Below are 25,008 nucleotides of genomic sequence, written 5' to 3' on the forward strand. Positions count from 1 at the left end.
TGATAGTGGTTGCACACGACATATGACCGGTGATCCTCATATGTTCACCTCACTAGATGAAGAAGTAGATGGCCAAGAAAGAATTATATTTGGAGATAATTCAAAGGGCAAAGTCAAAGGATTGGGCAAAGTGGCAATATCAAATGATCACTCTATTTCAAATGTGCTATATGTTGCTTTCTTGAGTTTCAACTTGCTATCCATTGGACAATTGTGTGATCTTGGCTTCCAATGCTTGTTTACCGAGAAGGAAGTTGTTGTATATAAGAAGGATGATGATCAAGTGATATTCAAGGGATTTAGATACAACAACCTATATCTAGTGGATTTCATCTCCGAAGATGCTAACTTGAAGACATGCCTATTCACCAAAACATCACTTGGGTGGCTATGGCATAGAATACTTGCTCATGTTGGAATGAGTTCACTCAAGAAGCTTATGAAGAATGAATTAGTGAGAGGGTTGAAGGATGTGAAATTTGAGAAGGACAAGCTTTGTAGTGCATGTCAAGCCGGTAGGCAAGTTGCAAACACTCATCCTACAAAAGCTTTCATGTCAACCACAAGAGTGCTAGAGCTCCTTCACATGGACTTATTTGGACCAACAACTTACAAGAGTTTGGGAGGAAATCTTTATTGTCTTGTGATTGTTGATGACTACTCTAGATATACATGGGTGTTCTTCCTTCATGACACATCCGAAGTTGCATCATGCTTCAAGAAGTTTGCCAAGAGAGCATAAAATGAGTTTGAAGTGAAGCTCAAGAAGATTAGAAGTGACAATGGAAAGGAATTTGACAACACAAACATTGAAGCTTATTGTGATGAAGTTGGGATCAAGCATGAGGTCTCCGCAACATATACTCCTCAACAAAATGGTGTAGTTGAGAGAAAGAACTGGATACTAATCACACTAGCAAGAACAATGCTTGATGAGTACAACACACCCAAAGCTCTATGGGCGGAAGCTATCAACACTGCATGTTATGCATCCAACCGCCTATTCCTTCAAAAGTTTCTTGGCAAGACACCTTATGAGTTGCTCAATGGGAAGAAGCCAGACGTCTCCTTTTTTAGGGTGTTTGGTTGCAAATGCTACATCTACAAGAAGCGGCAACACCTAGGGAAGTTTTAAAGATGTTGTGATATTGGTTTTCTTGTTGGTTACTCATCAAAGTCCAAAGCATATCGAGTATTTAATCATGCCACTGGCTTGGTTGAAGAAACATATGATGTGGAATTTGATGAATCTCATGTCTCTCAAGGAGCACATGAGAATCTTGATAATGTAGGTGATGAACCATTGAGGGAGGCCATAAAGAATATTCCGGTTGGAGACATCAAGCCACAAGATGATGTACAAGTAATTAATCCACCTTCTTCATCAAATGTGCCACAAGACGGTGATAAAGATGGGAGAGTTGAAAATAAAGATACTCATGTCTCCCATGATCAAATGGTGGTACAAGCACAAGATGTTGATGCTCCATAACCTCCCCCTCAAGTGGTTGATAGAAGAAACTCACCTCTACTACAAGCTCATCCACAAGATCTCATCATAGGGAATCCATCAAAGGGTGTAATGACTTGATCTCAAAAGCTTTCTTCTTTTAGTGAACATCACTCTTTTGTCTCTTGTGTTGAACCTAAGAATATAGAAGAAGCTCTTAAAGATTCTGATTGGATAAATGCCATGCATGAAGAGTTGAACAACTTCGCCCACAATGAAGTTTGGACTCTTGAAGAGCGACCACAAGGTGCAAGAGTCATTGGAACAAAGTGGGTGTTCTACAACAAGCAAGATGATCAAGGCGTTGTTGTGAGGAACAAGGCAAGACTAGTTGCAAAGGGATTCTCTCAAGTTGAAGGGTTGGATTTTGGAGAGACCTTTGCACCGGTTGCAAGACTGGAAGCCATTCGTATCCTCCTTGCATATGCATCGCATCATGAAATGAAACTATATCAAATGGATGTTAAAAGTGCATTTTAAATAGCTTTATTAATGAACTAGTCTATGTTGATGAACCTCCCGGGTTTGAAGACCCTAGATATCCTAATCATGTTTACAGGTTGTCCAAGGCGCTATATGGGCTTAAGCAAGACCCAAGAGCATGGTATGAACGCCTTTGGGACTTCCTCATTGAGAAGGCCTTCACCATTGGGAAGGTCAATACCACACTATTCACCAAGAAGCTTGATGGAGAGATCTTCATTTGTCAAGTATATGTTGATGATATCATCTTTGGATCATTGAATGAAGATTCTTGCAAAGAGTTTGGTGAATTAATGTCGAAAGAGTTTGAGATATCTATGATTGGAGAGCTTACATTCTTTATTGGTTTTCAAGTCAAGCAAATGAGGGAAGGGATTTTCATCTCTCAAGAAAAATATACCAAGGATCTTCTCAAGAGGTTCAATATGGATGAATGTAAGCCAATCAAGACACCAATGCCATCTAATAGACATCTCGACCTAGATGAGGGAGGTAAAATGGTTAATCAAATTCTCTACCGCTCTATGATTGGTAGCTTGTTATATTTAACCGCATCTAGGCCCAACATCATGTTTAGTGTGTGTATGTGTGCTAGATTTCAAGCTAATCCTAAGGAAGCTTATTTGATTGCCGTTAAAAGAATCCTTAGATACCTTAAGCACACACCAAGCATTGGCCTTTGGTATCCCAAAGGAGCTAGATTTGAATTAGTTGGCTATTTCGATTCGGATTATGCCGGTTGCAAAGTTGATAGAAAAAAACACATCCGGAGGGTGCCACTTGCTTGGTAGATCACTTGTGTCTTGGTCCTCCAAGAAGCAAAATAGTGTGGCTTTGTCCACTGCTAAAGCGAAATACATTGACGTGGGTGCTTGTTGTGCACAAATACTTTACATAAAGCAAACTTTGCTAGACTATGGTGTAGTTCTAGAAAAGGTATGACTTTTGTGTGATAATGAAAGTGCGGTAAAGCTTGCTAATAATCCAGTTCAACACACTCGCACCAAGCACATAGATATCCGCCATCACTTTCTTAGAGATCATGTTGCTAAGAATGATATTTCACTAGAAGGTGTAAGGACCGAGGATCAATTGACGGATATCTTCACTAAACCGCTAGATGAGGCTACTTTTTGTCGGTTGAGGAATGAGCTCAATGTGCTTGATTTTAGCAACTTCACTAGAAAATGAGCTTGTGTTGTCCCTTGCATTGTATTGTAATATACAACATGTCTAATCTTTGATAATGCATTTAGGGCTTGTCTAACATAGTTAAGATAACTGCCGAAACGCGTGTGAAGAAGCTTAACCTTGGATCAAACTTGACAAGCAACTAGAATTACTTTCAAGTATTGCATTTCATATGCATGAATGTTGTTTTGTCGTTTCTCTTCAATCACCCTTTTATTGCCTATTTTCTTAAAAAGAATTATAGCCTAAGGCAAAATACTTTGAAAATTTTGAGGGTTTGAGAGAGGTCACTCACATCAGTCCCAGTTGGTGTTTATTTGGGTCTTATTAAAGTTGAGACTTGATTGGGAATAGGCAGCGCGAAGGACTTTGAAGATCTGCTAAAAAAGAGTGACCGGACGCTGCACCAGACTCTAATGTCTAGCGTCTGGTCAGTTCACAGGAGGTGGACCATTGCTGCGAAGGAGTGACTGGACGTTGAAATAGTTCTTTCCCTACATACGGTTAGATGATGTCCCTGTGTCCGGTCAAACGAAGAAGAAGATCTAAGGATCGACCGGACTCTAGCTGCGTTTGGTCAGTGGTGATCGGACGCATCCGGTCGTGACTCGAGGGGATTTGGACCTCTCTGGAGTCAACCGGACTCTGGGTGGCAGCGTCCGGTCATTGCCACCGGAGCGTCCGGTCAGTAGAAGTCATGCGGTTTCAGGTCTCTTCTCCATTTCCTTATCTATCACGGTGGGCCACCTCATATAACCACAGCGCCGGCTTGACCTAATCCCCATCTTGCAATCAGCCACGCCAACATCGCCGCCCTGCTCCCGCGTGCCCATTCCTGAGCCGCCGCCTCCAGCGCCGCCGTGTTTCACCTCCGCGCCCGCACCGTCTGAGACTGCATCATTGCTCTACATGTCTACGCCACATTGCTGTGCCTCCCCACGTTGCACCACCACCGTAGTCATCATGACTTCTCCCGCACCGCTGTGCCCTGCTCTAGCACCGTCGCCACGCCAGCAACCACGCACCTGTGCCATAGCGCCGCCGTGCCACGCCATTGCCCCCACTAGAGCCACCTCAATCTCATCGTGCCCCAATAGTGCCGCCAACCAGCGCAACCCTAACCCTAATTACTCCTGGTGGTTCTCCCTAATCCGTTCCTTACTCTTCGGTTCGTCGGTTCGTCAGGTAGCAAGCCCTCACTTCTAATTTCGTATCTAATGCTTGCTTCTTAGGTTTTCGTATCTCTAGATGTATATTGAAATTATTCATATATCCAATCTATTCCATCGTGCAGTGAGTCGGTGTTTCTGAGGTCACTTTGACAGTTGTTAGATAACTCAGGGCCAAGCTCGTGAGTATGGATCGAGGCCAAGCCTCGAAAGTGTTAGTGACAGTTTGTTCTTGTTTGTGATTGTAGTTTGTTTCAGCTTCATCAATGGTTCGTGTCAAGAATGCCGGAGGTGGTCTAGGTGATGAGGATCTAAGGCCTCCACCTCGCTTGCCTACTGATGTGAAAGGCAATGCGATGAAGAAGATCACATCAAAGAAGTAGAAGTATGCAGATGCTGATACAGCAAGAGCAGCAGCAGTGGTAGCCGCCGCAGAGCGTGCAGAGAAAGGAGGTGCTCGGAGTGGAGTCCAGATTGCATATCAGCTTTTACCAGCATAGAGGGCAGCCATTGAGTAGGTTGAGCATCATCATGGTAGTCTAGCTAGGACTGTCATGCTTGAGGGATGACGTGTTGCTTTGGAGGAGACTCAGCCTCAGGGGGAGCCACAATAGCAGATAGAGCAGACATAGGAGGCAGAGCAGATCAAGGAGACAGAACAGGCACCTTAGCTATAGTTATGCCGCTCTGGTTGTACTCGTACCCAAGTGACCCCGAGGGCAGAGACACAGTGGAGGGGTTCTCGTCCGCCTCCTAGACCATAGGGTCCGCCTCTAATGACTCATCTAGATTTGAGGGCCGCCACGGCCAAGCAGGTGCATCAGCTCAGATTTGTTCAGTTCGAGAACTAGTTCCCGCCAAGGAGGGACGAGCGTGCCTCAGTGGGTTTCTATACACCACTGCAGAGGATTTCTATAATGCATATCTTAACAGTGGGGTGGCTTTCAGATCTCAGTGAGTTTGTTCTATTGAGGCCATTGTTGCAGCAGCAGGAGAGCAGATTCGTCCTCAACTATGTTATCTACCAAGGTTGACCGATTTACTTAGATGGACTGGCAGATATGTTCCATCATGGGTCCGTGAGTTCTATGCTTCACTTTATATTGACCCAGACCACAGGTTTATTCACTTTGCATTCAGAGGCCATGACTACAGGCTGATGAGCTTCAGAGTCAGAGAGATTCTTAGGTGACAGGAGTTACCCATCTGCATTCATAAGGTTTGCTATGGACATATAGAGCCTCCAAGATGCCCTCACGGCAGTCTTGTGCCTCCCATAGATCTTATCCGACCTTGCTTCACAGAGCCATTCGGCGAGGGGTCGAGTAGGACACCTAGGGATCTTACTCCTATAGCGAGACTACTAGATGCTATCATGAGGAGGACCCTGCTTTTGAGGATGGGATATCGCGAGGGGTTGACTCACATTTAGCTATGGCTACTGAACTCCCTGATCTAGCAGACAATATTTGATGTATGGGATGTCATTATTTCTGAGATGGAGGATACACTTGCAGAGGGATTTAGACGACACAGACAACTATCATATGCTCACTAGATTACTTTTCTGATTCATAGGGCAGTCACAGTGAGGCCACCTGAGATGTTGGCAAAGTATTCTGGTGCTACCACAGAGTTTCTAGCTTATAACATGACTTGGATGCTTTGTCATAGTGCAGTGAGGATACCTAGCTAGCTAAGTCGTCGCCTAGAGGTGCCAGAGTCTGCAGCCTAGCAGGATGAGACTATTAGGGGCATTGCAGCGATAGAGGAGGAGCAACTAGATGCTTAGTAGGAGGGTATGGTCAAGAGCGACCCCAACGATAGTACAGATGATGATTATCAGGATATCCCTCAGATGCCTCCTCAACGACATGGCAGTGAGGCCAGTAGCTCTAGCTCAGCTCCACCTACACCATAGACAGACCCCGCTCTTCTTGCTATACTTGAGTGGATGAGGCAGGATCAGGCTCGCTAGGCCTAGGAGACAGCAGCTACTCTAGCACAGGTTCAGGCAAGACAAGACGAGTTCCAGCGACAGCAGCAGGCTATCCAGCAGTAGCAGCAGGCCATGCAGCAGCAGCAGCTCCTCATGCAGCAGCAGTTACTAGGATTCATGCAGCATGTTGTTATTGCTATTGGGGCTCCACCGCCATAGCTTACACCTCAGCTCGACCAGCCTGCCACCACCTCATAGACTCCAGTTCTGCAGCCCAGTGGGCTTCAGAGTTAGGGACACACAGCTACTTAGTTTGCTTCACCTACAGAGTAGGTGTCCTAGTGGTTTGCTTCGCTAGTGATAGCCCAGGGTCCGCAGTTCACACCGCTACATACGGGCTTCACACCGGCTTAGAGTTCATTGATGCTTGTGCCAGACACCGTAGTTTCTAGGAGCCTTGGTGCTACATTTTAGTGAGTTGACAGGGCAGCCTACGACGCGAGATCTACATGTCCCTGGTCCTTCCACAGTTGCTCCTATTACTGGGACTACAGAGATGCTCCCTTCATCAGTTGCATCATTAGAGTCACCTGCTTCAGTGATACCTGCAGAGTCATAGGCCGCACCAGTACCAGATCCAACCTAGACTGCTTCAACGTCACTTCCAGCGACAGAGGGTCATACAGCTCAAAGCTTAGGATCAGATGATGATGCTGCCTAGTTCCAGATCGCTGATCGCACCTCAGCGCCCAACTCGTCCGTTGTAGCCCCGTCGACCGACCCTTATGTTTTGGTGTTTGACGCCAAAGGGGAAGAGGGATCAAGTATGGTAGACTTAGGGGGAGTGACATATCTAGGGGGAGCTTATTTATTATATTTGGTTTTTTATGTGTGATACACTATTATGCATTCATGTTTACTTTCATGCATCGAACTATATTTATGTGATAGTGATATCTACGTGATGTGATATTTATGTGATATGTGACATGTGCTCTCTACTTTGAATTATTTATATGTCATGTCACTTGGTTATGCTCATTTGTTTTGCTTCCGCGTTTTACTCCGATGCAAATGAGCTTTATTTCTTGTACTCATGCTTACTTCATATCTTTTGAGTACATCATGTTGGCTTAGGTCATATAAGCTTGCCTAACTCTTTTGTTCTTATTGACAAAAGCTTATATGAACCAAGCATGTTGAAAACCTCATCTCTTTTACATACTAGAGGTTGTATTGTCATCAATCACCAAAAAGGGGGAGATTGAAAGCATCTAGGCCCCTAGTTGGGTTTCGATGATTAATGACATTACAAGATTACTGTGACTAACGTGTGTTTTGCAGATGCAATTAAGTTAGGTCATGGTAATGGCAATTGATTGGGCAATCATGGTTGTCATGCCCCTATGATGAAAATTGTTTTGGTTTTCAAAGGATGGACGACAAGGTTAAGGATGGACTAGTTCTAAGTGTTGTTTGGTGTTGAAGAGACACTTAGAGTAGTTTAGGACTTTGTTTTTCCTTTGGCTATACTATTAAGGGGGGTATGGACGGGTCGCTTGACCTAGGTGAGTCTAGTGGGTTAGGTGTGGTGCACACTTGTCAAATCTAGCACTAGGTAGCTCCTAAGAAGCCCTTAGATCAATTGGAGCAAACTTCATTCACATATGATTGCGAGTTGGAAGTGAATGGAGGGTCAAATATTGACCAGACGCTGGTTCTGGTATGACCAGACGCTGGCGTAGAGTTTGGTCAGTTCATTTGATCAAGGTGAAGTTGTCTGGTTGCGACTGGACACTGAGAGAAATGTGATCGGACGCTGGGTGTTAGAGTCCGATCAACTCCAGTAAGGTTCCAGAGAGCAGTTTTTGTGACCGGACGCGTCCGGTCAGTGCTGACTGGACGTTGGTTAGAGTATGGTCACAACTTAACTGCTCGGTGGTGGGGAGAACTGACTGGAGCATCCGGTTACCCCGCAGTAGCACATAACGGTTCGTTTTGAATGAGGGGTTATAAATACTTCCTCTATTCACTCAAGGGATCACTTTTGCTCATTTCAATAGCTGAGAAACACCCTTGAGAGTGCCAAGGAGAGCAAGGTCCTAGTGAGGTGATTGAGATTTGAGAATCCAAGAGAGAGGCCTCATTAGTGAAAAGAGAGTAGCAAGTATGCATCCACCCTTCTCATTACGCTTGTTGTGGTCAAGTGAGAGTTCTTGCTTGTTACTCTTAGTGATCGCCATCACCTAGATGGCTTGGTGGTGATTGGGAGTTTGGTGATCATCCGGTGGAGCTTGTGGATGACCCAACTCAAGTTGTGAGCGGTTGTGGGTGATTCACCGTGACGGAGTGTCGAAGAATCAACCCGTAGAGAGCACTTGATCCTTGCGTGGATCAAGGGGGAGCTACACCCTTGCGCGGGTGCTCCAATGAGGACTAGTGGGGAGTTGCGACTCTCCAATACCTCGGCAAAACTTCGCCGCGTTCCTTCTTCTCTCTTTACTTTAAGCATTTACTTTGAGCAATTCAATTATTGTCTTTACATTCATAGAATTGCCATGCTAGAGTAGGATTAGAACTTAGGGTGCAAAACTTTTTGTGCGGTAGAACATTAGAAACACATTCTAGGCAGAAGGGGTGAAGTGGGCTAAGTGTAGGGTTTAATTATTGAAAGAATATTAGAATTAGCCCAATTCACCCCCCTCTTGGGCATCTTGATCCTTTCACTTGTTTCAAGTGTGGGAAAGATGGCCACTTTGCTCGTGAGTGCCCCCAGAACTAGATTATTCAGTCTTCTTAGCCTTCAGCCAACTCTCATCTGGTCAAGAGGACTATTATTAGGAAGAAGGTGCCCGTGGGCCATTCTGGATAGGTCAACTTCACCAAGGTTGAGGAGATCCTATTGGGTGAGCCTATGATGGCTGGTATGTTTACCATTGATTCCCACCCAGCATATGTGTTATTTGATTTTGGTGCATCACATTCATGAGTATGGGGTTTGCACAAAGGCACAATATATCTACTATGGCTATTTCTATTGCCTATAGAATTAGAACCCCTGGTGCGCAGTTGTGCGTTAAAACTCGGACAGACATAGTGATATTAGTGCTAGCTACTCACTCTTATCGTCTCGAGTTCATGGTGCTGCCTGGGTAAGGCATAGATACAATTATGGGAATGAACTGGTTGAGAAATTATTGGATAGTCCTAAACCTTAGGCAGAGAATTGTCGAGTTAAAGCATCCTTCTTCTGAGGATAGAATGTCTCTCCTTATGCCTTCAGTCTCCACCTTATCAGTTATTGCTCATGCTAAAGCTTCTTCAGACCTTTCTTCTATTCCTGTGGTCTATGAGTTTCTGGATGTCTTCCTCGAGGATCTACCTAGGTTACCGTAGGATCAGGATGTGGAGTTTGCCATTGAGCTAGAACCTGGTACTGCTCCTATCTCATGGCGTCCATACCGCATGGCTCAAAAGGAACTGGCTGAGATGAAGAAACAGTTAGACGAATTATTGGAGAAGGAATTTATCCATCCTAGTTCTTCACCATGGGGTTGTCCAGCTATTTTCATGAAGAAGGACGGCATCCTTCAGATGTGTGTGGATTATCGCCCTCTCAACGCAGTAACCATTAAGAACAAGTATCCCTTACCTCGTATTGATACTTTGTTCGATCAGTTGGCTGGTGCAAAAGTGTTTTCAAACATTGATCTTCGTTCTGTGTATCGATTCAGCCACAAGATATACCAAAGACAACTTTCTCTACTAGGTATGGACTTTATGAATACCTAGTCATGTCTTTTGGCCTCACCAACGCTCCTGCATTCTTCATGTATCTCATGAATTCAGTCTTCATGCCGGAGTTGGACAAGTTTGTAGTGGTGTTTATTGATGACATTCTGATATATTCTAAGAACGACGAAGAACATGCACAACACCTTCGTATAGTCTTGACTCAACTATGAAAACACAAGTTGTATGCCAAATTTAGCAAGTGTGAGTTTTGGTTGGATCGAGTGCAGTTTTTGGGACATGTCCTAACACCTGAAGGCATCTCTGTGGACCCTGGCAAGGTGTAGGATGTGTTAAATTAGAAATCTCCAAAGTCAGTGCATCAAATCCATCAGTTCCTTGGTCTTGCTGGTTATTATCGGCGTTTCATCCCTGAGTTTTCCAAAATAGCTCAACCAATGACCAAGTTGCTTCAGAAGGATGTCAAGTTCGTATGGAGTCCGGCTTGTGAAGAAGCTTTCCAAGCATTGAAGAAGTTCCTTACCTCTGCTCCTGTTCTAGCCCAACCAGATATTGATAGGCTATTTGATGTGTATTATGATGACTCAAGGACTGGATTGGGTTGCGTGCTTATGCAAGATGGACGTGTGATAGCTTATGCTTCACGTCAGCTGAAAAAGCACGAGCTGAATTATCCCACCCATGATTTAGAGCTGCCTGCGGTGGTGCATGCTCCAAAAATTTGGAGACATTACCTGTTGGAAAACAAAGTGCATATCTATATGGATCACAAGAGCCTCAAATATATTTTTACTCAATCCGAGTTGAATATGAGGCAATAGAGGTGGCTAGAGTTAATCAAGGATTACAATTTAGAAGTTTATTATCACCCTGGAAAAGTTAATGTGGTAGCTGATGCCTTGAGTCGGAAGTCGCATCATGTTGATGAAGAATCTTTGCCCCTCACCCATTCTGAAGAGTTAGCCCATATTGCTCTAGTCTCGGATTTACTTGAGGAAATTATTATAGAGCAAAGGCAAGATGCTTTGGGAATCCTCCATATCAAGAAGCTAATCGCCAAAGGGCGTGGTCCTCATTTCAGCATTGATGATCAAGGTGTAGTGAAGTTCAAGAACCGATTGGTGGTTTCCTCAAGTGATGAGCTTAGGAAAAAATTTGGATCAGGCTCACAACTCCAAATTATCCATTCATCCGGGAAGTAACAGGATGTATCATGATTTGCGTCACTTGTATTGGTGGCCAAAGATGAAACATGACATCACTAAATACATCTCAGAATGCGATATTTGTGGAAGGGTTAAGGCGGATCATATGCGTATGCCTGGATTTCTACATTCCCTGTCTATCCCTGTTTGGAAATGGGAGGATATTTCTATGGATTTTATTGTGGGTTTGCCTCACTCAACAAAGGGATATGACTCTATTTGGGTCATTGTGGATCGTCTTACCAAGTCTACTCATTTCCTCCCAGTGGATACAAGGTATTCGGCTAAGAAATATGCCAAGTTGTATTTTGATCGGGTTGTGACCCTACATGGAGTTCCTCTTACCATTGTTTCTAATAGAGGATTAATTTTTGTTTCTTGTTTCTGGGAGCAATTCCAGAAATGTCTTGGTACCCGTCTCCTCAGAAGTTCAGCTTATCACCCGCAAACTGACAGTAAGACAAAAAGGGTCAATCAAGTACTAGAAGACATGTGAGAGCTTGTGCCATTTCTTTTCTAGAAAGTGGGACGAATGCTTGACTTTAGCTGAGTTTTCTTATAACAATATATATCAAGAGAGCATTCGCATGGCACCTTTTGAGGCCCTGTATGGCAAGAAATGTAGAATGCCTCTTAATTGGGTGGAAGTGGGTGACCGTGGTTACTTTGGACCTAATTTCATCAAGGAAGCAAGGGAGCAAGTCAGTGATATTCAGAGTCATTTGAATGCAGCTCAGAATCGTCAGAAAACTTATGCAGACGAGGAGAAGACCTTTGCAGTTTGAAGTTGGTGACCTTGTGTACTTAAAGGTATCCCCGATGAGAGGTGTGCATCGTTTTGGAGTCCGTGGAAAGCTAGCTCCTCGTTATGTTGGACCTTATAAAATTTTGGAGCGGTGTGGTTCTGTTGCTTATCGTCTCCAACTCCCGGATATCTCGTCAGCAGTCCATAATGTCTTCCATGTTTCCCAGTTAAAGAAGTGTCTGTGGGTTCCCAATGAAGTGGTGGAAATTGAAGGACTTCCTCTCCAACCTGATCTTTCTTATATTGAGCATCCCGTCAAAATCTTGGATGAAAAAGAGAGAGTCACTAGGAATAAAGCGGTGAAATTCTATAAAGTCTAGTGGCAAAATCATTTGGAGGACGAAGCAACTTGGGAACAGGAGAGTTATATTCTGGAGCATTATCCCCATCTTCTCCCTGAAGTATCGAGGTAATGGTTTAAGTTAAAAGTTTACTTCTTATCCTTTTTCCCACACTAGGCACTCACATGAAATTTCGGAACGAGATTTTGTTTAAGGGGGTAGAGCTATAACACCCTCGGTGTTACGCCCTAAACAAACTACTAAATTATGTCATAAGCATCATGTTTACGTGATAATGCATGTGGTGGAATGTGTGGATAAAATTTTTGTAACTTAAGATGATTAATAAAAATGCTAGATGAAAAGCTATTCAATAATGCATGTATATCGAGTAAGGTTTAAAATCAATTTTTATTGGACAAAAATACTATAGAACATATATTTGGCACTTAAATAAAGTTTGGAGTATGAACTTTGTAGATGGCAATGAATTCTTTGCTATAGAAAATAACATTGCTAGCTAATATTTCTAATAGCTTAGAAATGGAACTTGGAATCAAAGTTCAGCTCAATGACAACAAATTCTTAAGTCTGGAAACAGTGTAACAATGCCATGTTGGCGAATTAATTTTGAAAAATTTAGCTAAAGGTCAGTAATATGTTTTTGTTCATTATGGTAGTTTGATGTTCCCTCTTGAACATAGTGAAGGTGGTTTAGGTCCAAAAGCAACCGTTTAATTTTCATAGACGCTTTAAAATTCATGCACTACGCTCGGGAGCCCGGCATCACCGCGCTGGTCGCGCGCATGCGCGCGCTGCCGTGCGTGGCCGGGCCGCAGCTGCCTCTAGCCTGGTCGCCACTGGCCTCTGCCGCGTGGAGCCGCTGCTGTTCCTTGCGTGGCCGTGTGGCTTTGCTGGCTGCCCCGCCGTGCCTGCCTCACTGCCAACTCGCTGCGCCGCGGCACAGCTGTTGCCGGTGTCGTCGCCTCGCCGTCACGTCTGCGCCTTCCCTACGGCTCTGCACTGTTGTCTCCGTGCCGGTGGCCCTGCCGCTGCTGCGCGCGCTTGGCGTATTCGTGGAATCGGCACATGGCCGTACCCGTTGTCGCCGTGCCATTGATAGCGCTGCAGCCAGTCATGCCGTGTCGGTCGCGGACGCGCGCACGCCTTGTCTGTAGCGCCTGCGCGTGTGTGTCCGCATCGCGCAGCTTGCGTCCCGCCAACGCGTGGACGAGCCGAGCGCTGATCGCCTCTCTCTCTCACCGCGACCGGCCGACCCCGCTCGTCCAATTCAGCATGGACAGGTCGCCTCGGTTCGATTCGTCGCGTCTCTGGCCTCGTCATTAAGTCATCTAGCCACCCAACCCCACCCAACCTTGAAGCGTGCACGGCCAAGTTTCAATTTGGAGTCTTCCCCGCTGCCGTGCCATTAAGGCTGCGCTCAGCCATGGCCGAGGGCACCTCTCCATCACTTCACCCCGAGCCAATTCCTGTGCACCACTAGCTTCGCCTCCATCCCCGCTTCGCCTTGCGCGCCTTAGCCGAACCTCTACCGCCTCCCCGTCGCCGCTGACGCGCCCGTGTCGCCGCGGTGTGTCGTCGCACAGCTCAGCCGCACGTGGCCACCCCTCCTCCGTCATCCTCCACCCCAACCATCACCTCGACGGGTCCATAGTAGTCTCCTGATGCTCACGCGCTAACCAATTACGTCGGTAGCTGTCCTAGCTCACCGAAGCAATGGCGTCGTCGCCGTGGACGACCGTGCGTCGCTGCAGCTTACTCCAGCGCGTCCCGCCACCCCGCGTTGCTGCTCGGTGTATGGGGGACTCGGGTTCCTCGGTCGAACTTCAGCCAGCGACGTCACCCACTGATCGACCTTTTTGTCCTTTTTTACAGACGTGTAGCCCACAGGATATCAGGCCGTGTTTGTGTGGGGCCGAAGAGTCCAGGATGGGCGTCACGTCTGCGGTTTTGTGCTGCGCTGCCTGCCGAAAACTGGGAGCGCCACCCCAAAAAACTGAGGGCACAGCCACCGCCGGGCGCCTGGGCCACCGAAACACACCAGACCGCCATCATCCTCGGGAAAAAGTCGCTTTCAAGTGTTGGGCTACCCCTGCTTGCTTCTCGTGACAATTTCACACTCACTGTCACCGTGGCTACTGGCTACTGCTAGTCTGCTACCTTGCCAAATGTTTTTCTTTTTTTTTGACAACAACTCCTTGCCAAATGTTTGAAGTTACTCCTACTAATAACCAGTGACTTTTGGTCTGCGCAACGCATGCAGCAGCCGTCATAGGCCTGACCGTGTTGCATGTTCTCGCGTGCCTTGGTTCCCATTAGCGCGTCAAACTCACATACAGAAGTGGTTGTGGTTGGTAACTTGTTACTCGATCTTCTCTTTACAACCTTGAGTCGTAGCACACAGATGCCCAAGCTAGTGCTAGTGCATACCCACATCCCTGGGTTGGGTTTGTGTAACCTTGACCTGCACGTGGTTAGGCTTCAAAAGCTCCCTCCTGATCGATCTAGCTAGTTTCGCTAGGATCGATCGATCGAGCTCCAGGGCCGGTGACGTGGCAATGCACATGGTGACATGCGACGTCTGTGTCTGTCCTGTCTATCTGCAGTACAGGCCAGGCCAGGAGTGGATAGCAAATGAAACCGTGGTCCCCTGGAACGAATCCCCTGAAAACTGCTGCACATATGGGCTCCAAAACCACGTCCGCGCCCGCCCGCCGCTTCTCCCCGTCCGCCGATCGTTTGGGGTCCTTGATGCCGCCTATAAAATCCTCGGCCTCTCCTGCTTCTGGCAACACATCCATCGTCCTCGTCCTCACTCACTCTTTGTGCTTTCAGTGCGTGCCACTCACAGCGTGCTCCAAGAGCTGCTTCTTTTCACTAGCCTTCCTTTGCTACTGCAAGTCTGCAACTGCAACGACCCGAGAGATGTCGACGGTGAGCCGTGCATCCCTTGACCAGAAGCTTGCCCTCGCCAAGCGCTGCTCGCGAGGTATGTGTATGCACAAACAAGCCTCCTTGAAGGCTTGAAGCTATGTACAATGTACACTGGCTCTGACTGACGCTTCTCTGTATGTCTGCAGAGGCGACCCTTGCCGGAGCTAAGGCGGCAGCCGTGGCAACCATCGCCTCAGCGATTCCCACCGTGAGTCGTTTTCATCACAAATTTCAGCTGTTTTTCCTGAGATGCAGGCTGGCTCACGTCACGTGTAATCGCGAAACCACCATGTACATTTCTAACTTATCGTTTTGCTGCGGTTCTTCAGCTGGCGAGCGTGAGGATGCTGCCGTGGGCCAAGGCCAACATCAACCCCACCGGCCAGGCCCTCATCATCTCAACGGTTGCTGGGATGGCCTACTTCATCGCCGCCGACAAGAAGATCCTCTCGCTGGCGAGGCGGCACTCGTTCGAGAGCGCACCAGAGCACCTCAAGAACACCTCCTACCAGGGCGCCGGCAGGTCGCACCCGGCTTTCTTCAGGCCATGAGAATGAGATGCGACATCCGTCGAGCTACCTCTTCAATTCGTCAGTACAAGCATCAGATGCCGCTGATGTCTGAATAAACTGCTAGGCTGACGCTCTAGTGGCGCACTAAACATCGATGTACTAGTAATCGTACTCTAGCGTTGTAATTACCTTGTACTATTGGTGCTCAGTTCAGAAAATATAGTGAATCCAAATTTAATTTCTGTTACCAAACTTTATGTGCTACTCCCACCGTCCACATAAGAATGTAATTCATGCTTTCCGAGAAGTTAATTAGTTTGAACTTTGACTAAAATTATATAAAAAAATATTAACATTCCTAATGCAAAATTAGTATCATTAGATTAGTCATAGAATATATTTTCATAATAAATTTATTTGGAGAAATAAATATTAATACTATTTGCTATAAATTTGGTCAAACTTGAGCTACTTTGACCCGCACGGATCTATACATTCTTTTCTGGACTGTGGGAGTATTTTCTTGTAAAAAATCATCTTCATACCGATAGTTAATGGCCATATATGTTGCCTTTGCAGGAAAAAAGATAATATACTATCTTACTATTACTAATTAGAGAGACTTGATAAAAAAACTTACAAAATTATCATAAGAAAGCTCTATTAAAATGATCATATAGAAATCAGCTGAAACGTCACACCATCAATCCGGTAACCTCTGACAATAATAGCTATAGATTAATCCTCATATGTCACTATAAAAAACAACATAAGATAATCCCTAAATTTAAATTTACATTACCACCCCTGCAATTTTGAAAGATAGTCTGACATCTAAAATAATCCTACTATAAATATGTATCTAATTATCTATTTTTACCATTACAATAGATAACCTATATAACCCATCTTTACCGTAAGGGGGATTCGATCCGGTCACCTGGTGACTGCACACGTGCTGCCACCAACCACCGTCATTTAGAAAGCGCTTGTTTCTTTTTATTGCCTTTTCCATGAACTGGTGAACAACGATGACTATAGGACTTGAAACCATTTCATTCAAAAAAAAAGGACTTGAAACCAGTCACTGATCTGTTTGTTTGTTACAGAGTTTTTTTTTTTTTTGGAACGTTTGTTACAGAGTTCAAAGTTGCCCCTTCAGCAAGAAGCTACAGGCTAAATAGCAAAAAGGAAGAGACGTGTGCCAAACGCCCTTTGGTCACTAGGCCTTCCACACTCTGGGCCGTAGAAGCGAGCGTTCACCCGAGCCCGCTCTGGCCTTGAATTACGAAGCCCAGCTGCTGGCGGAGCAGCCACTTGGTCTGTTGTCGGAAATCCGTCAGACGATGTCGGAGTAGAGCCTGACGGCGCACCTGTTGTCAGAGAAGGAGTATAGGAAATGTTGAATCGTAGTATAGGAAATGAAATCCTCCATTCTTCCCATAAAATTATATTCCTGTAAACGAAAGGAGGCCTAAGTTTTGGAAATCTGGTGGATGTTCTCTACGCACTTTAGCACAACTCGCTCATGGCTCATGGCCCTAATACACTTAGCTGAGAAAATGGTAGTAATTAAATTTCCACGAAGACGGCAGATTACTGAAGAACTTAATTACACATTGATGCCGGACCAACTTGGTGACAACTATCCTTGAAATTTCAGCTAAAGGCACTGCACCTTTTCAATAATGGAGCAAATTGTATTAGCTGGTGTCCCTTTCTTTTTCGCCGGGATTTTGACTGAACGAGGACAGTGCTTTCGCATCAGTGCACCTTTTCATGGAAATAATGGTCATAATAAGACAGCACAAAAGCATAGGACTTCTTTCTTATGAATTAAGCATTGATCGAGCATACTAATAAAAAATGGTGCACTACAGTTCGGCTTAATTAAGCTAGCATGGGCGTACAAGATTTTTTTGCAAGCAGACTTAGCCCGGTTTTGCATAGCATGTGCGGGACAGTGGCCTCTTTGTTGGTTTTCTTTTGAATTTGATTTAAAGGTTGCTCCACTATAATTTACCGAAAGTATATAGAACAAGAACTTCGCCTAATGACCCCTACGATGATAAATAATTTTCTCTATAGTTACGATATGTTAGAAAAAAAATGAAGCTATCTCCAAATAATGTAAACAATTTCCGAACAGTCATTTTGCATTGCTCATGGCATAATATTTGCCTTGTTTCTCACTTAACTATTAGGACGATGGCTATGTAATGTACCTTCTTGCAATCTATGACACATGTATTATTTAAAAAAAGAGAAGAATATGAAAATTAGAGCATTTAATATTCCATGCCATAGCTCGATTGAAACATGCACATAGGAGAAAGATGACTTATCAGCGTGTTAAGACCATGACTATAACTACTTCAGAAATTATTTTCATTAGGATCGGAGACAATGTCTTTTATTTCCAGAGGTGACACATTTGTCCAATTGTCTCTATAAATGATTCTAGGAGACCAGAGATTTTAGGAGAAGCTCAAAGCATATGCTCGTCTCTGAAAATAGATTTTTAGAGGCGAGCACCATAATTTAGCCGTCTCTATAAATGGGCATTTACAGAACGGCCATGTTAAGAGGCATGTCTCTGAAAATCCTGAGAGTAAACTTTTTCTCGAATGAATTTGCATGTACAACTCAATGTGCTTGGTTCGTCAATGTGTATGGGATCCATGGACATGAAAACCGACAAGATGATGTCGCAGAATGCGACGGTAGCCTTAGAAATGTCGTAGTGTGTATGTACGTAGCTCGTGCAGCAGTTGTCATGCATAGAGATCTGTGTATCAGTACATGAGTGTGCCTTAACGTGGTTGAGTGAAAAAAAAACAGACCGACAACTTTCATCCGCCGGTGGGCTAAATCGCCATGCATGATCGAGGACGAATCCAGTCACAACTCATGAGGCACTAGTGATTAGCGCGTGCCCTTGCGCGCGGCTGGCACCACAGATTTTTTTAGTAAAAGTACAATTGATTATAAATAATGACATATGAAACAAAAGTACAAAGTAGATCCGAGATGTTTGAAGATTACAAACTTAACACATTAACAACACTGGTCATAAGATAGCTGACATAACCTAAAACACATATAGGACAACTGAAACTTAATCTATATTTAAAGATATGTAACATACAAAAAGAACACACTATAATTCTCTTATCAATTGATCAATATCACTGACATTGTTGCTGAACCACTTCATGCAAGGAACATTATAGTTCCTTCGTCACCAAAAAAATCATTGATACATCCATCACAGAGAGCATTCTGCAACCAAGGAAATTGTCTTATAGGCGTCCATGTTGACTAATCCAACATCCTTGCAAGAAGCATGCAATTCTAAGATTTTTAGCGTGTTCGGCTGCCCTCCATGCCACTGGCTGCGGTATATAGCAGCCTGGCTGGCTGCTAAAGCAACCTGCTGGCCGCCAGGCTTCCATGCAGACTACTCCAATATCCTTGCCGCCTGGAGTTAAGCAGGCTAAAAGGCTTCCATGCAGACTACTCCAGGCTTCCATGCAGACAACTACAACATCCTTGTAAGCATCAAATGCTAAGATTTTAACGCCTCTTAGCCTGCTTACATATCGTAAGTAAAAAACTTGAAAGACTATTGGTACTACCCATCTTTGGTAATGTAGCACCTATATGTCCTATTGGAATGTAACGAACCCAGTTAGTATTTACTCAACATAATGACTGATTAGGATGGTTCTTAATTCTGAAGAATTTGTATGAAGTCTTAGTATGTAGATGGGTCCTAATTTTGTGGATAAGGACCCAAAGTGAAAGCATCTAGGCCCCTAGTTGGGCTTTGCTGATTAATGACTACACAGATTATTGTGAGACTAACATGTGTTTTGCAGAGGCATTATGAGTTAGGTCACGATAAGGATGTTTGTTTTGGCAATCAATGGTTTTCATGCCCCTATCGATGAAATTTGTTTTGATTTTCAAATAATGGACAACGAGGTTAAGGACGGACTAGTTCTAAGTGTCAATTAGAGTTAGGAGACACTTAGAGTAATTTACTATTTTGTTTTTTGTTTGGCCGTACTATAAATGTGGGTTTGAACTAGTAGCTTACCTAGGTGAGTCTAGTGAGTTAGTGTGGTGCACACTTGTTAAACTTAGCACTAGTTAGCTCAGAGAAAGCCCAAGAATTAAATGAAAGTAGTGCCATTCACATAGATGGTTGAAATGGAAGTGAATGGACACTCAGTATTAGCACCGGATTAATCCGGTGCTTGTCCCAGAAGACCATCGAATTATGTGCTATGTATACCAGCTAGGGTTTTTTGAGGGGTGACCACCGGATTAGTCTGGTGATGTCACTAGATTATGCGCTACAACAACTGAGCTTGAGGGTTTCTTTGCAGAAAGGTTTTGGTGTCACTGGATTAATCTAGTGATCAAGACTATGTCATCCGGTGTGATGCAGAGAGGTTCCAGAGAGGAAAAATGACCACCAGATTAGTTCGGTGATGGTCACTGGACTATGTGTTACTATGTTGAGGTTTAGCATAGTAACATCTAGTTTTGGAACTAACCGTTGGAAAGGGAACGGATTGATCCACTGCTAAGTTCAAGCAGCCACCGGATGATTCATGACCCCAATTTTAGTGTAGTGGGGTTCCAATCGCTAGCTCTTGGTGTTGGGGCTATTTATACCCCTCCATCTCGGCCATGGAGGTTCTCTTGCCACTTTGAACAGTTGGTATAACACCTCTGGTGTTATGAACCTGCTTAGCACCTAGGTTAAGGCCTCGGAGAATCTAGCCGAACGAGTTTTTGAATTTTAACAAGTTAAAACACACAGGCAACGAAAAACAATTTCTGTAAACAAAAACAAAATATAACGTATGTATAGTGCTTATGTAAAAATGGTGAGTAGATAGTGTAGATAAGAATACAACTTTAATTTTGGGAAGTGAATATTGTTAACTAGGGTTTTGGGAGCTCAAAAATTGAATCCGAAATTTAAACTAGAACTTTCCGTTGAATCGGCAAGAAATTGAACTTAGGTTACGAACGTCATTTTTGGTGAATTATAATGAGCAAAATAGTTAAAAGGTGCTTAAATGTTTTGCTCCTATGGGTTAGTATGTAGTATGGGCTATTGAGTGAAATATTCATTGGTTGAAATTAATAAGGTTTAGACATATTAAAAATTGCAACAAAAAGTGCTAATAGATGTTAGTTCTAACTGAACCTTGCCCTCTTCTAAGTCTGGAAATGATAGTAGACAATGCTATTTTGAAATTCAAATTCTAATCAAATTGTTTAAACACTAACTTCATGTTCTCGAATTATTGGCTGCCTATAAGTGAGTACTTGAGCATGTCTTAGGTGGTAGTGGTGTTGGGTGTCACGATACCCTCGCGAAAATTGCCCGAACCTCGTTAAAACGTGTCAAAGTCGTGTTGTTGGCGCTCTATTCACGAACTGATGTTCAGAGCGACGAGCTCACGTTGGCATCCATCTACCTCTTTCCCTGGTGGTCCTCTGGTCATGGCGATGGCGTTGCTAGGTCGTTGGCAATATGGACTTTACGATAGGGGAGTTAGTTGAACCTCAACTGTGATCGTTAGTGACTTTTGCTATGCTTTGAAATGTGTGCACGTCACCTAGGGCAGTCGTTCGGACTAGGTTCGTGGTCACCGCGGGCATAGTGTGGTGGCGCTGGGGTCACGTCACGACCAAGCCATGGTCGCTGGCCCACACGTGTGCTAGGCCTGTGCCGCGCTGCAGCCAGGTCTTGCATGGCCCGACCCAGCTGGCAGTGGTCTGGTCACCCGGCCACGTTGTGCGCGCACCAACGACAGCCATCGAGCCGTGTGCGGGGTCGTGGTGGAGCTGCGGCTGTCACCGCCTTGCCATCATGGCACTCGCCCCACCTTTCATCCTACCTACAGCGTCGAGTCTCTAGACGTGTGCCGCTACCACCGCGCTTAGGACGATGACCCCGGTCACTGTGGTGACGAGATGTTTCCCTGTCTCGCTCGCTAGCCGACGCCGGTGAGCCCCCGCTCGGGTCTTGCTGCCCCATTCAAGCGTGTCACGCCAAACCCATGAACTGTCACTAGTGCGCACGTGTTCGAGCTACCGCCATCAAATGGAGCCGCTCCATCCTAATCCGCTCGCCCATGCTCTTGTGCAATCTCCACTGCATGACCATGGCTAGAGCTCCGCCTTTCCGCCCTCCAATTCGCCTAGCTCAGGGCTCCACAGTTCGATTCCTCGTACCGGTAGGTGGCATAAGAAGGCAACTAGGCGTCCCATCTTCCCCATGCCCGGTCAAGCGCTACCGACTGCCAATTTAGTGTTTTGCTCGCCGCCGGCCATGGGCGCCGCCGTAGCCAATGGATCGGGGGTAAGTCCCAAAGAACCCAATTGGTGGCATTTCTGGACTCATGTTGATCCCCTCTAGCTGGTGCTCGTGACTGGTTGGTTTGGTTTCTTGTCATGGGTGCGGTGACATGGCAGTGCCGTGCTCGGAGAGCCACCGCCTGCTCGGTCGCACATGGCTAGACTGCCCCAGCGCTCTCGTGTTTCAACCGTCATTGGAGCGTGCACCACGGTGAGCTACTGACGCTTCTCCGCCACCTCTACCCTTCCAAGAGTGCATAGGTTCGTCGGAATAGGCACGTCGTTGCCGCTCCTGGTAGTACGCCGCTGAGTTTCAACCGCCATTCATGCTTGCGGGTTTAGTCGTAGATGGTGGTCGGCCCTTTATTCCTATCGCAGCGGGTCTAGCTCACCCGGCATAACCGCCATTGCTGCCGGTGTGCCGCACCATCACGCGTGGGTACACCGGGGACCGCCCCTTCCGGTCTTAGGACATGCTAGGCCATCGCGACGTGTAATAGTGTAACAGGTTGTGCCCCACGGCCAACATGGCTTAGCTTGGTTACACTGTTTTCCCTGTTCGTGTCGATTAAGGACCGTCCATTGCTGTGGATGGTACTTAGGTCACAGACTTATTATCCTGAGCATATACTTGGTTATGGGAGCGGAAAGGCTCGTTACGCTCTTATCGTGGGTTCTAGCTCTTTCTGGATAGATTGATTGGAGGCAGGGAAAGGTGGAGGTCTAAGCACCGTACTGAGACCGAGTCTCAAGTGTGGGGGCTTGGCATCCAAGTTTGGATGGGGACCTAGACCCCGTGACAGTAGTGGAATGGGTTGGTCTTGTTTGTGCCTAGGGTACAAATGGGGCGTGTGTTTCGGGGTACCCAGCTAGGATACATTGGTTCATGAATCGCCATTTCTGTGAGACGGTACGACTTGGCTATGGTCTAGCATCGTAGTAAGAACTAGAAGATGAAAGATGGTGAAATGGTTCTAATTGCTTAACTCTTGCTTGAAAGTAGAACAAGTGCTTACCTAGAATGGTTAGCTAATGAAGTAATCATGACTGCTAATTAAACTTGATCTTAAGGACGTACTTCTAGTAATGCTTTTCGCAAACAAAAAGAAAACAGCAAACCCATATTGCCTATCATATCCTTGAGAGTCAGGAAACTATTCCCACTAGTCGGGTAAGTCTTGCGAGTACATTGTGTACTCATGATTTATTTTTCCCCTGTTGTAGGTGCATCTTGAGGAGTAATTCTTGTGTGGAGGATTCTGTGGCAGAACCGCCTAAAATAACTCACTTTCGGAGGTGCTTGTCTTCCATTAGACACTAGACACCCCAAGAGTGAGCTAATTTAAACAGTTCTGTCGAGCACACCCCATGGGAGAACCCAGAAATCCACATTTTTCAACAGGATCATAAATGGGAGAATAAAGCTTACAACATTTTAGCCATTTCTTACATCACTTTCCATGCAACATCAGAGTATAATATTTATTGTTTATAACAGCGGAATATAACCATGTTATCAGAGTTTCAGTGAAAATAAAATCATTTAATGACAAGTTAAATATTAACATGATGATCTGTTATATATATCATAACAGGTTATAAGTTTTTCCATTGTAAAACATTTTGGGTGGAAGTTTCAAATAAACTCTATGTCCGCAACGTTAAGAAAATCCTCGCTAAGCCCACCAAGAGATTCCCGCACACAAGTGTCAGCTCTAGCATCCATCTATCACCTACAACAGGGTAGAACAACCCCTGAGTACTCAATTGTACTCCGCAAGACTTACCCGTCAGGAGGAAAGATAAGACTCAAAGGATATGCAAGGCTATCTGGCTTGTGGGTTTATTGCATCTTCAGGAGCATTACTAAACGTGCATCCTTATATTCAATTTTATTAGCAGTCATCATTAGTTCATTATCTAACCATTCTAGGTAAGCACCTATGCTACTTTCAAGCAGGTGGTAAGCAATCAAAACCATTTTATCACCTTCCAAGTTCCAGTTCTTACTACGGTGCTAGATCATAGCCAAGTCATATCGTACCACACGGCGATTCGTGAACCAATGTATCCCAGCTGGGTACCCCGAGACACATGCCCTGTTTGTACCCTAGGCACAAACAAGACCAACCCACCACTCTCCTGTTAAGGGGTCTAGGTCCGCGTCCAAACTTAGACTCCAAGCCCCCACTCCTGAGTCTCGGACTCAGTGCGGTGCTTAGACCTCCACCATCCCCGCCTCCAATTAGTTGGTCCGGAAAGAGCCGGAACCCACGACAAGAGAGCAACGAGCCTTCCCGCTCCCATAAGCAAGTATGTGCTCAGGATAATAAGTCTGTGACTTGACTAGAATCCACAGCAATGGACGGTCCTCAATCGACATAGGCGGAACAAGTGCAATCCGAGCCTCGCTCGAATGCCTAACCAAGTCCAGATCCAAAGTACCATTCCACCCGGTCTCCAATTATCATTCATATATATTCCATGTGATAGTAATATGTAACCAAATGACATTTGGTTGGCTTATGTTTGTATGAATATAATTCTTATTCGAAGTTGTATTTCTTTACATTACAGAACTATTGTTTACAAGGGCCAGCTTAAACCGTGTCAGCTTAAGGGTTACTACTATGCAGACCTAGGTCATGAAAACTTCATGAGTTATATGGCTCTGATAAATACAAAACTTTGGTACTCTTACACAAAAATTGTCATGGTCATAGTTGGCGCATGGGAACCAATAATAGCAAGGCTGTTGTAAGAAGATACGTTCCCATGCAGGCATCAAACTTTGAAGCGTCTTACCATCACTGCTCTACTC

At 45.1% G+C, this 25,008-nt stretch overlaps 1 protein-coding gene across 1 annotated transcript; it reads left to right on the forward strand.

Annotated features, from left to right (window-relative positions):
- The first annotated feature begins 15,160 nt into the window (after positions 1-15,160).
- LOC136529318 (early nodulin-93-like) lies at positions 15,161-16,041 on the forward strand. The gene is made up of 3 exons (XM_066522399.1): positions 15,161-15,346; positions 15,438-15,499; positions 15,621-16,041. Exons 1-3 carry the CDS (start codon positions 15,283-15,285, stop codon positions 15,840-15,842), a joined length of 348 nt encoding a protein of 115 aa, XP_066378496.1. The 5' UTR covers positions 15,161-15,282; the 3' UTR covers positions 15,843-16,041.
- Positions 16,042-25,008: the final 8,967 nt, after the last annotated feature.

Source organism: Miscanthus floridulus, chromosome 19 (assembly GCF_019320115.1).
Source record: "Miscanthus floridulus cultivar M001 chromosome 19, ASM1932011v1, whole genome shotgun sequence".
NCBI lineage: Eukaryota > Viridiplantae > Streptophyta > Magnoliopsida > Poales > Poaceae > Miscanthus > Miscanthus floridulus.